The sequence below is a fragment of the Glarea lozoyensis genome (assembly GCF_000409485.1).
Source record: "Glarea lozoyensis ATCC 20868 chromosome Unknown GLAREA6, whole genome shotgun sequence".
In the NCBI taxonomy this organism is placed as follows: Eukaryota; Fungi; Ascomycota; class Leotiomycetes; order Helotiales; family Helotiaceae; genus Glarea; species Glarea lozoyensis.
Window position 1 is genome coordinate 105,851 of NW_007361001.1, and position 11,528 is coordinate 117,378.

At 48.3% G+C, this 11,528-nt stretch overlaps 6 protein-coding genes across 6 annotated transcripts; 4 read left to right on the forward strand and 2 right to left on the reverse strand.

Moving 5' to 3' along the window:
* Positions 1 to 704: 704 nt before the first annotated feature.
* On the forward strand, positions 705 to 2,141 carry GLAREA_02328 (uncharacterized protein; the record flags this gene model as incomplete). Its single annotated transcript, XM_008087414.1, has 2 exons — positions 705 to 1,094; positions 1,224 to 2,141. The coding sequence occupies 2 exons, from the start codon at positions 705 to 707 to the stop codon at positions 2,139 to 2,141; spliced, it is 1,308 nt and encodes a 435-aa protein (XP_008085605.1).
* Positions 2,142 to 3,227: 1,086 nt separating this feature from the next.
* On the reverse strand, positions 3,228 to 4,819 carry GLAREA_02329 (Ubiquitin-like protein; the record flags this gene model as incomplete). The annotated part of the gene is made up of 2 exons (XM_008087415.1): positions 3,228 to 4,619; positions 4,685 to 4,819. 2 exons carry the CDS (start codon positions 4,817 to 4,819, stop codon positions 3,228 to 3,230), a joined length of 1,527 nt encoding a protein of 508 aa, XP_008085606.1.
* Positions 4,820 to 5,264: 445 nt separating this feature from the next.
* Positions 5,265 to 5,637, forward strand: GLAREA_02330 (uncharacterized protein; the record flags this gene model as incomplete). Its single annotated transcript, XM_008087416.1, has 2 exons — positions 5,265 to 5,328; positions 5,444 to 5,637. The coding sequence occupies 2 exons, from the start codon at positions 5,265 to 5,267 to the stop codon at positions 5,635 to 5,637; spliced, it is 258 nt and encodes an 85-aa protein (XP_008085607.1).
* A 476-nt stretch (positions 5,638 to 6,113) lies between these two features.
* Positions 6,114 to 8,392, forward strand: GLAREA_02331 (Protein kinase-like (PK-like); the record flags this gene model as incomplete). The annotated part of the gene is made up of 6 exons (XM_008087417.1): positions 6,114 to 6,305; positions 6,412 to 6,574; positions 6,623 to 6,723; positions 6,782 to 6,970; positions 7,016 to 7,160; positions 7,209 to 8,392. 6 exons carry the CDS (start codon positions 6,114 to 6,116, stop codon positions 8,390 to 8,392), a joined length of 1,974 nt encoding a protein of 657 aa, XP_008085608.1.
* A 532-nt stretch (positions 8,393 to 8,924) lies between these two features.
* GLAREA_02332 (Sm-like ribonucleoprotein) lies at positions 8,925 to 9,542 on the reverse strand (the record flags this gene model as incomplete). Its single annotated transcript, XM_008087418.1, has 3 exons — positions 8,925 to 9,118; positions 9,274 to 9,393; positions 9,461 to 9,542. The coding sequence occupies 3 exons, from the start codon at positions 9,540 to 9,542 to the stop codon at positions 8,925 to 8,927; spliced, it is 396 nt and encodes a 131-aa protein (XP_008085609.1).
* Positions 9,543 to 9,996: 454 nt separating this feature from the next.
* GLAREA_02333 (uncharacterized protein) lies at positions 9,997 to 11,396 on the forward strand (the record flags this gene model as incomplete). The annotated part of the gene is made up of 2 exons (XM_008087419.1): positions 9,997 to 10,237; positions 10,288 to 11,396. 2 exons carry the CDS (start codon positions 9,997 to 9,999, stop codon positions 11,394 to 11,396), a joined length of 1,350 nt encoding a protein of 449 aa, XP_008085610.1.
* Positions 11,397 to 11,528: the final 132 nt, after the last annotated feature.

Below are 11,528 nucleotides of genomic sequence, written 5' to 3' on the forward strand. Positions count from 1 at the left end.
TTACACACACTGTCTGTAGACTAGGCGCCTAAATACGGTAGTGTCAAGAACTTGAGACGCAAGGATGACGTAATTGAAGCCCACGAGCTGCCCGGACTTCTGGCTGAAAATATTTATTTTCCTGGTAGAGACGGCGGGAATGAGTTGAGGATTGGAGAGCGCGATTTGAGGTTCTTGATGGGAATATAAGTTGTGAAAAGGTTGGTTGGTTTTATTTTGTCTATGTAACATTCTCATCTCATCCTGCTGCGCATCCCAGAATATTTCAGCAACGAACACAGGAGTTTGTATTTACCTCGACAGATTAACTGAGTAATGGACTTGGCTGAGATGAGATGAATGATTGTACTTCATAAGCCTATCTGTAAGAGACATAAGCCTCTTTATCAAGGGTCTGCCATCTCGTTGTTTACTCGATACCACAGCCTCTTTTCGTCCTAAGTTTATTTCACCGATTTCGAAATTGACATCGAGCCTTATGATTTTATAGCTTGGTTGCGACATCGTCACATACTTCACTCATAACCCACCTCGCTGAGTTATCTCATCTCATCCACATACACGCATCCATAGGCTCATCTCGTCTCCTTCATCATCTACCTCATCTCATCTATTTTCGCTCGTCTAAATAATGGAAATATAAATCCAAAGGTCCCACCCCCCTCACTCGCTCAGTACATATGTGTAACCTCTTTAAAGTAAATATGTCCACGCCACCGGCAATTGCTGATCAACCTGCTATCGATCCACCCACCCTCGATCAACCTACCACCACTGAGCCTCGCCCTCAAGATGATACACCACAACCGGAATCAGAACCTCAGCCTGCTATACCAATCACAGCAGACCTGCTCTTGGAGCTTGAATTGAAGCAACGGGAAAGGTTTGGGGGTGAGAGGGTTAGTACTGGATGTGGGTTGTTGGATGGGTTGTTTGATGGGGGGGTGGGAGGAGGTGGAGAGACGGGGAGCATGAGAGGAGATGAGGGAGATGGAGGAAATAAGACAAGAGATGATAGAAACCACGGGAGAGGTGTTGAGAGAGGAATCGTATTGGGCGTCAGTGCTGAAGGGAGGGAAGGGGAGGGTGTTTTGGTGAGTTAAGATTTCACATTGTATTTTGACAGATTACAGGAGGATATGAATTTGCATCATCTCTCCCATTTTTAACTCCTCTATTCATCTCAGCTCAACTCAACAAAACCCAAAATCTAACACCTCCAGCTCTCCCTCTCCCTCCTAACCTCTCTCCTCCTGTCTCACCTCACCACCTCAGACGCTGCTGAACCTATAATCCAAATCCTCGACACAACCGGCACATTCCCGCTCACCACGCTCCTCCACGTCTTAAAATCCCGCCTCTCCCAAACCCTCACCTCAACCCACAAACCACCCAACCCCAAAGAAATCACCACCAACCTCACCAAAGCCCTCGAAACCATAAGCATAACCCGCGTCTTCGACATCAAAGGCATATGGGAAATCCTCTCCGAACTCCCCACCACCACACAACTCCTCCTTATCCACCCCATCACGCCTCTTCTCTCCTCTTTACTCGCCACAGCTGCAAAACCAGACGCTCACGCGCTGATCACCTCGCTCGCGAATACCCTGCATAGTCTAGCGCATACGCAGAATGTGCTTGTTGTGCTGGGGAATACTACAACTGCGATATCTACTTTTTATGCTGCGAATCCAGCGATACAGGGAGCTAATAGGAGTGTGTTTATGAGTGCCACCGTGAAACCTGGGTTGGGACAGGTGTTTGAGCAGTTTGTCGATTTGCATGTTTTGGTGCATGGACTGCCGAGGGGGAGGGCGGATGCGGAGGTGTTGTATGGAGGGGAGGGCGTGGAGGATAGAGACGTGAAGTACGCGTTTGTGTGTGAGGTTTTGAGGGATGAGTGTCCGGATTTGGGGGGTGGGGGAGGTGGACGGGGGTTTGGTGGGAGAGAGGAGATGTGGGTTCCGGTTGTTGTTCGGGCAGATGGTGGATGGTTTGAGGGGGCTTTTGGGGAGATGGGGAGGGCAGATGGGGGAGTAGAAGGAGGGATTGATACTGGTGGGATAGTGGAAGAACGTGTTGGTTTGGGGGTGGGGAATGTTGCTAAGGTTTTTGGGTTTGGCGGGAGGAGGGTTTGAGGATAAGCTATGGGAGGAAGTGTCGGTTGATGAGTGGATTGTGAGGGAAGTATATAGTGAACTATGAGGGAGGTAGATGGTCGACCGTAAAAAAATGGGTAGGTTATATTGTAAATAGGCGGAGTTATACATGCTAAATGGCATACTCACTTTTCACTTATGACTATCACAAATCCACATGAGACCTCCAACTTCTGCCAGTAATTTAAATCACTTATCATCTAAACCTACAACTCATCCCGTATCCCCATCCTCCTTGACCACACTCTACATGACTAAATCCTTCTCATCTCACACGAAAATTTACATTCAAACCCATCTAATTCTCACCTTGCAATTTACTTCTAAATAATATAACCGCTATACTAAACTCCACGAGTAAACTACAAGTTGTTTGCCATTTCAGCCTTTATTATCTTCCTATTCCTCGCTTAATTAAATATATATTCTAATATAACATTCTCGATAACTCATTTCTACTCCTCTTAAGACGAGTACTTTATATCTAAATACACACACAGTTTACTATCTATACTGCCTAATTACACGTTAGAAATTACTTCATTCGCTTACCAAAATTTCAGCAAAGTTAAAAGAAGGCGGATCAAAAGTTATAAAGTTTGTTATCATCCAATTACACAACGCTACCATGCAGTCTCCTCACCACCTCCCTATAAATATCAACTCCTCTAATCCTCACACAACCCCTCAAGTATGCGTTACCTAATTTTTCATATACAAATATCTCAGTGGTATAGATTGTCTCCCGTCAAGTAAGTACATGAAGAGTGCAAGATCACAAGAGAAAGGAAAGATGACAGCTCATTTATGTTACGTTCTATAGTCTTTGACATAAGGCTGTGTTTGAGGGTTCAGAGAGTTGGTTCGTGGAAGAGTGTTTAGAACAGTTGGTCGGATGGTTAGATGATAAGTTTGTTGTGTAGTAAAGCGTAACGTGGATGGCCCCCGAATTACTCGAAAAGACAAATTACAGCCCAAACAAGAATCTTACCTCGCATCAAACACATCTAGACACAAAAACTTGAAAAAGTGTAATTTATATATATCATTTATTATCCAAATCCCTTACTCCCCCTCCTCCTCTTCTCCCTCAAAAATACTCTCCACAATCAAATTCCCACTCCTCCCAACCTTCTCGCCTATCGTCCCACCACCCTTAACATCATAAACCACCCTAGGCAGGGTACTCACAATCCTAAACCCGAATTCGTGTTCATAACCCTCTGGTTTCTCCACCTCTTCCGTAATTCCAGCCTGGAGATCCTCATAACACTCTACAAAAGCATATAACTCCTCAATTTCGTCGCTGGCGCGGAATTTACGCATCACGCGCGCGGCTTCAGGCAGTTTCAGCGCGATACGCACGATTTCCTTTTCCTCAAGTCCTGGCTCGGGTTTTACTTTTGACGCCCGCCATTTTCGCCACGCCTTCCTTTTCTCAGCGAGGAGCGTAGCGTTACGCTCAGCGTCCAATCTAGCTTTCTCAGCAGCCGCCGCCGCAGCTTCAGCTTCTCGTCTTTGACGAGCTCGTTCACGATCTTGAGCCAGACTGCGTTCGTAGGCCTGGTCTTGCTCTGCGCGGAGGTTGCGTTCGGAGTTTTGGAGGTTGTGTGCTACGCGGCCGGTTTCGAGTTGGGAGGCTCTGGCGGCGTGGGCGGCGCGGAGTTTGGAAAGATAGGTGGAGGCGGTCATCGGACCAGTCAGGCGGGAGACGACCGAGATGGAGGTGCTGCTTATTTCGGGTGTATTGCAGATGAGTGCTGAGAAGGGGAATTTGGTGCATTTGAGGGCGGTGGAGACTTGGTATGCTTCGGAGTCGCGGAGGTCTCCTATCCATACTCTCATCGTGTTGGTGGGATCGTTTAGGAAGGATGTGACTTCTGCGTTCATGAGCACTTCTCGACAGAAAGAGGTGGTGTCGTCGTGTTCGGGGGATAGGAGGATGACGAGTAGGAAACCATATTCGCGTTTGGTTTGATCGAGGGAGGTTGCGTAGCCCTGACTTGTCCATGGGAGAGAGTTTTCTCCATATTCTTCTGTGAATTCTCTCTGTACTCTCTGCGCAGCATCTGCTGGAGATAATGCGCGCCGTCCACTTGTGTTAACACTTCTTAATGTCCCGGTCGTTGGATTCCGAGGAAATATTCGCAGAAATGGGAATAGATAGGCGAAGAATCGAAATGGGACTGCTAATATTTTATACAATAACTTGAATGGTGTGAAGATGATGGCGAGTATCAAGGATGGCTGTGGCAGGGCCTGACTCTCGGGTTGAGGAACGACTCGTGGTGCCGCATCTAGTCGATTCTGTGATCGCAAAGCATTGACCTGACCGTGTAGGAGACTTTGCTGGAGGTTCTCTTGTCTTGGGGCTCGTGGAGGAGGTACGTTCTGTGCTGCCAAAGCTTCTGCAACCAGGTCCGGACCTTCTCCGTCGAAGAACTTAGCTACTGCGATCTGTAGATGTATCAGTATGAGATATGTACATATGATCTGCGCTCTCCTGCCTGCGCATAACCTACCTCGACATTCCATTGTGATCTCCGCAGAAGTGGTATCGCCGCCCGAACATCTTGGTCGGTGACTGAAGTATATTGCTGTAAAGCTAGCTGTTGCGCCTCAGTGAGCTCACTGATATCTGAGTCGGGTGTGGCCATGTCTTGATTGTGTTTGTTCCAGGAAACAGTTGGGGATTTACGCAGACATTGGAAAGACTTTTGGAAGGAATCTGGGGGAATAACGAGCGTTTTATATGTCGAGTTAGCTGAATTTGCAAAAACACTTAGAGGCCAAATTGTCCGGTTCGGTCGACGCGATGCGATTCCTTCGTCATAACTCGACGTGGAAAAATCCCAAGCACGGCCCAGCTAGGGCCGATCGTTCATAGCAGGGGTGCGGCGGTGCTCTATTTCGGGCGCTAGTTTGTTCGCAGCGCAGCGCAGCTTGGTGATGTCGGCCCCGCGTAACCCAACCGCATCTCATCTTCATCCATTTACTCAACCACTCAACAACACCTTGCTTTTCTGTATACCCGCCTCCAAAATGGAATTGTAGAGTACTGGGCCTCTTGTCCGCCTGGGATTCGACCACAGTCATCACTCGATGGGTGGTGCTTCTATATCCTGTGACAATATCTTTAAGACATGTTCGCCAGGATCAAGAACGAGTAAGCCTTCCTCACAGCCCACGCTTTGTCTTTGTCCAGTTTATGTTTCACGTTTCATGTTTATACTTGCACATTTCCTTCCAAACATCATGCCAGCTTGTCTAACATCTTTCAGGGCTCGTAAAGTGTTATCGGGGAGCGGAAGATAGTTCAAAGAATCCTATTGCACTCCATTCGACATGGCAACCGCCAGGTTCAACTCTCCGGAGCTGCGGAAACCTGCCAGTTCGCCCCGACCCAAAGGACGAGGTGCGTTGCATTGGCATCCTACGAGAATATAAGGAGGTATTGGAGAAACCTGGGCGCTGACGCGATAATTCCAGAAAATGCAAAGGACACCCTGTGCAGGAACGTGCTGATATATGGCCACTGTCGCTATGAGGATCAGGGCTGTGCCTTCAATCATGATCCAAACAAAACACACGCTGTTCAGGTAGAAATGTAAGTTGGTGGTCTCCTATTTCATTATAAAGCGCTAGAATCCAGCCGGAGGATTTGTAACTGTCTGATCTGGATCGTGAGACGGCGCATCAATTACGAAGTCGATCTTGGATTCCGCAGTCAAAGTTCAATTCGAAGCGATGTGAAAGGATAATACTTGCCCGGCTTTTGGTCTTTGGGGGTTTGGGTACGGAAATGGCAGGGGCGATGGATCTGAGACGAATATGCTTGTCTGCCCCGCGCTTGGAACAGTCTGCTCATCTCGAACCATTCACCACCTCTGGATATATGTCCTTCATATTTTCCACTCAGCGGGCTCTCCTCCTCAAGCTCCAAGATACAAAATGCGAAAGTCGACTGGCAACAAAGAAAACAAGAAGGACACTTCCGCGGAGGCCTCTCCAAAGCGCAAGACTCCAGAGTCTTTGGTCAAGGCTATTGCGAAGAAAATCAAAACGGAAAAGTCGCTAGCCAAACAGTTGGGAGATATCACACCTGCCCAAGTCAAGCGGATCGAAGAGGCATTCCCTGTACCTGTACCTCCGAGAGACTTCCTGGGCCGTCGAGGTGGAATTTCTGGACCTGCTGGACGACCAGGCGATGCCGAGGCCACCAAGGACTCCGGCGACTAATGCCAAAAAGAGACTATTGACAGTGGGCGTCACTGACTTTCACATCAGAAAGAAGACATTAAACGTCGACTCGCCATCATTCACCCCTGCCACCCTACCAGTCCCTGGTAAAACCACCATCTCTTCGCAAGCCGCCAGTGCCGCACCTTTCACACCTCGAGGACTCACTAGCGGTACTTACTCTTCATTGGAACCTAGATGTAAGGACTAACAGACGATAGGTACAGCTACGCCCAATACGCAGCCAGAGCCGCAGGCTCCAGCGTTCAATCCTGCCCAAATACGAGAGTTTACACCTCAAGCTTATGAGCCAGCTGAATCAGTGAGCTACAACTATTTGAAAGACACATGCAAGGATTTTGGGCACTAATTTGGGTCAGGTTCCTCAGACAGATGGCACTGCATCCGACCATCATCTTTCATATGACCCCTTTCAAATGTCTGCGGTTGCACAAGCTGTTCCAACGACCACACAATATAATCCTTACCTGGAAGATACTTCCAACATTAGCAATAACGCCGCAGCATGGATCCAGTCACAGACAGCATTCATTGCACCCGGTCAACCTGTGAGTTCAAGTAAGAAGAAAAACATTATTTGCTAATGTCTTTAGCTTCAATATCATTTATACGCTCCTATTGGGCCCCATAGAGAAGACCTGCTTGCTTACCAAAGACATGCTCACGATTTCTTCATGCCAGAGGCTCTGCGCGAGGAGTTGCAGAAGAAAGCTGAAGCGACCTTCCAGGTCATGCCGAGTGAGTCCACTCAATCTTCTGGTTGATTGTAACAAGCTAACGTATTAGATTCTCAACTTCCCACTCTTGATAATTATCACACCTTGGTCGCCCTCGATACTAGCCATCGAAAGAGTGCCGCCGTTTTCAGTTACCCAAGTTGGGTGTACAAAGCGACTTCGATTAAGAACGGGCATATGTACACTTTGAGACGGCTGGAAGGTTATCGTTTGACTAACGAGCGAGCAATTCGATCCGTGAAGGACTGGAGGCGAGTAAATTGTGGAGGTGTAGTGTCAGTCATTGACGCCTTTACTACCCGAGCTTTTGGGGACAGCTCTCTTATATTTGTGACTAATTATCACCCGCTGTCAAAGACCTTGGTGGAACATCATTTCACCAGTACCAACCGATATGGAAATCGGGTCTCCCAAGCCGTTCCTGAGCCAGTGTTGTGGAGCTACGTGGTACAGATCGCTTCAGCTATCAAAGCTGTACATGCCGCGAGCCTGGCAGTTCGATGCATGGATCCATCCAAGGTTATCCTCACAGATAAAGGACGCATTCGTCTCAACGCTTGTGCTGTTCTCGATGTTGTAAAATTCGATGCTCAACGGCCATTAGCAGAGCTACAACAAGAAGACTTCATCCACTTTGGAAAGTTGATTCTCTCCATCGCAACCAACAACCTTGCTGTCATGACATCTCCTACGCTCCTGGGGTTTGTTGATCAGCTGAGCCGGACATATACAGCGGAGTTTCGAGACACTGTAGTCTGGCTCCTCACGCCCGCTCAAACTCCTGGGATTAAGACTGTTGGGGAACTACTGAGTGGTATATCTACCCACGTTGTAGATGTATTTGACAACAGTCTTCATGCGAATGACACCCTTTACTCTGAGCTCAACCGAGAAGTTGAGAATGGTCGCATTGCTAGGCTCTTGATGAAGCTAGGTACGATCAATGAACGACCGGAATATGAAGGAAATCCACAATGGAGCGAGCAAGATGGCCGCTATGTCATCAAAATGTTTAGAGATTTCCTTTTTCACCAAGTCGACGCAGAAGGGAAGCCCGTAATAGATATGGGGCACATTATTTCATGCCTCAACAAGGTAGACGCTGGAAGTCAGGAAAAGATTACCCTGACCGCGAGAGACGATCAGAATATCTTTGTTGTGTCGTACAACGAAATTAAGAAGCAGGTAAATGCTGCTTGGGCGGAGCTACAGAAGCCGTCGATGCGTCGCTAGGTCGGCGTTTTGAATATGTTATACTTTGGGATATCAGCATATAAGGAGAGTCAGGAACCGTTTTGGGGGTATGGGTATACCACTGACGGCGCGTGGCGAGGAGACGGTATGTTGCGGGTAATAGACTCCGAGGAGGAGATTTCTTTTAGAGGAGCCACTGGCTGAAAAGCCGAGTTGACTCCATGTTGAAAAGTGTCCACGAGTCTAGTAGAATCGAACAAAAACAATGAAAAACCAATATCACAAAGTTTTCGTTCCCGTATTTTGGATGCTCACAATTTCAAATGCAATTATGGAACGAGTGTGATGTTATCTCTCTTTCCTTTGTAAATCTGTCGGCACGCACAATTCCTGCGACTTGTGGTGACCTGGACATTTCCATGTCTTTGTAACTCGTATCCATTCCAAATTGTCCGTCGTATTTTTCCAGGACATGGAGCGACAACCAACTTCATATAGTGGTCATCCTGGTGTCGGAACATTTTGATATTTCTCTTCTCCATCACCTCAAAGTTTTCCTTCATCAAAATGTTCACTCCTCGGCCTGCGCAAACGGGTTGGGAATCTCCTCGCTTCCATCCATCGGCGAAACCAATACCAACAATGTTCCTCGAGCGACTACTAATCCTAGTGGTCTTGTAGTTGTGTTTCCTTCATCGTCGCGCAGTGTTTCTGATACGTCGTCCAATACAAGATTCATTAAGGCGTCGTAGCCTTTGAGGGTTCCTATCACTGGGGGGTTGTTAGTTATATTGCCGGGGATGTGACTAGACAAAATAGTCTAGCATATGGAGGGAGTGAGAAAGGTAGAGTAGGCGAATAGAAGAAGAGGAGAGGTTGTGTCCTGAGCGACTGGATATGAAGGGAGTAGAACCACATACCTTCTCTGCCTCCAGTAAACTTCACCGTGATCTGCTTATCCATATATTTTCCCAGATCAAGAATATTTTCCTTCTTTGGTTTCTCGCCTCCACTGTGTCCGCCTCTACCTTCATGTCCTCCTACAACTCCCATTAGCATCTTCCCTTCTATCCAAAACGACCAACATAGCCATATGCCGTGACATACCTCTCCCACCACGTCCCCCTCTATGTTCACCTCGTCCTCCTCCCCCGCGACCACCGCGTTGATATCCAGCTCGATCGGCCATCAGTGCGCATTCGAGTATCGACGTTGTTGGACAGCGTTGACTGGGTGGTGGGGTTTGCGATATTCGCGGTGGGATGTGAGGCTCAATTGGGAGCTCCCGTCCGCAATTGGTGGGGACTTTCCGCTGCAAGGGAGGAAGCAACGTCACGTGTGAAGCATGGACCTCCCGCGGCGGGAAGGGTTAGATTTTCCGCGCAACGTCGTCGATGAGATGAGATGCGGGATTTCGAGACGGCGACGATATAGAGAGAGAGAGATTCTTGGTTATTGTGAGTCTGGCGATAGGTGATATTAAGTTGGACACTGGACGAAAGGCGCAACGGGATAGGTTTTTGCGGGATCACAGGTCAGCGGGTTCCCTCTGCATCGGGGCGGAAAGTTTAAAGGCAGGACTGATTGATATACTTACAGCACTCATATCCCCAGGTTATATATATTGGATACTCGGATTCGAAATGGAGTCCAGCACAGCGAGATTAGAGTCCCCTCAGGTCCAGGAAACTCCGGGCCTCAAACGCAAGCGAAGTCCTATCAACGATGAGCCTTCAGCAGTGAGACAGGGACACCCACCGCCTCCAGCTGGAATGGTCACGCCAATTAATTATCTGGTTAGAGCGAGGCCTCAGAAGTTGGGCCTGATTGAGGGGGATGCGGAGACTTTTGGGGATGTCTTGGAGATGATTGATAGTTATGAGGGTGAGTACATTCTCATTAATGAGTCTAGATATGGGGACTAATTGGAATAGGTGTATTGAACAGACATGAAAGTCTGGCAGCTAATCTAGGGGCTAAACTGGTCGGGCCTCTGCTTCTTAAGTCTTTTAATAAATTGTTTGATGGTCCCATTAGAGTTATTCAACCTGCAGCGGCTTTGGAGCAGAGTATTGGGTGGCATGATATTGTCACGTATGCTCGAGCTAGTCCTCAGGAATTTAAGTTGGGAGAATACTCTCCTGGAGTCATGAGCTGTCGTATTTGGGTCAAAGGAGTAGAAGTTGAGATTTATGAGGATGATTTTAGGGTGATTATGTCTGGTGCTCCGGAAAGAGTTATACCTACGCAACCGATACCTGAGGATGAGCTTGCGGAGTTGGCGACTCTTAATATTCTGGAAGGCAGACTGGCGATATTGATTAAGAAAGCTGATGCTGTGGCGAGTAAAGCAAGGCAACTCAATTACCACCTCAAAGGCAGAAAAACTGGAGTCATAAGTCGGAAAGCAGCAGAACAACAACCTCAAGTCATGCCAGAACCACTTCAAGAAAATCGACCATTCTCACCGCAGCCATACCCAAACATGACACCCAGACCACCAGTCTTCACCAACGGCGACTCCACCAAAATTCAACAACGCCTCCTAGAGCAATACCTGTCAACCACCCACTCCCAACCCCGTCCCAAACCTCTCCGCGGCACAACCGAAACCACCAACACCCAACCCATCTTCATCCCCACCACCGAAAGCCGCCGCCTCTCCCACCCCCTTACCTCCTCCGACGACGGCATAGAAGGCCAATACCGACTCCTCATGGCTGCCAAAATGGAAAAGCTCGCACGCGGCGACCCGATCTATCCGCCCTGTGACCGCTGTCGCCGTCTAGGTTTCGATTGCACGAAGAATCTGACCGCGTGCTCGGCGTGTACGAAGAAGCATGCGAAGTGTGCGTGGAAGGAGATTCGGGAAGGGGAGTTGGGACAGGTGGCGACGGGGAGAGCTGAGAATGGGTTTGTGGTGGTGGAGAATGGGGATCCGGGGTTGAGGGTGGGGGAGGAGAGGAGGTTTGAGGGATTGGGTGGTGATCATGCTACGCTTGCGAAGATTGCTAGTGCGGCTGCGGCGGCGGGGAGTCGATGATTGTTGCTGAGATTGAGTTTATTTTTGGAAAGATGTGAATGACTTTGTTAAACATTTCGAAGTATTGTGTTCAGAATTGTCGAAGAGAGGGAAATGTCGAAGCGAGAAGCAAGAGGTGTATAAAGCTCGAAT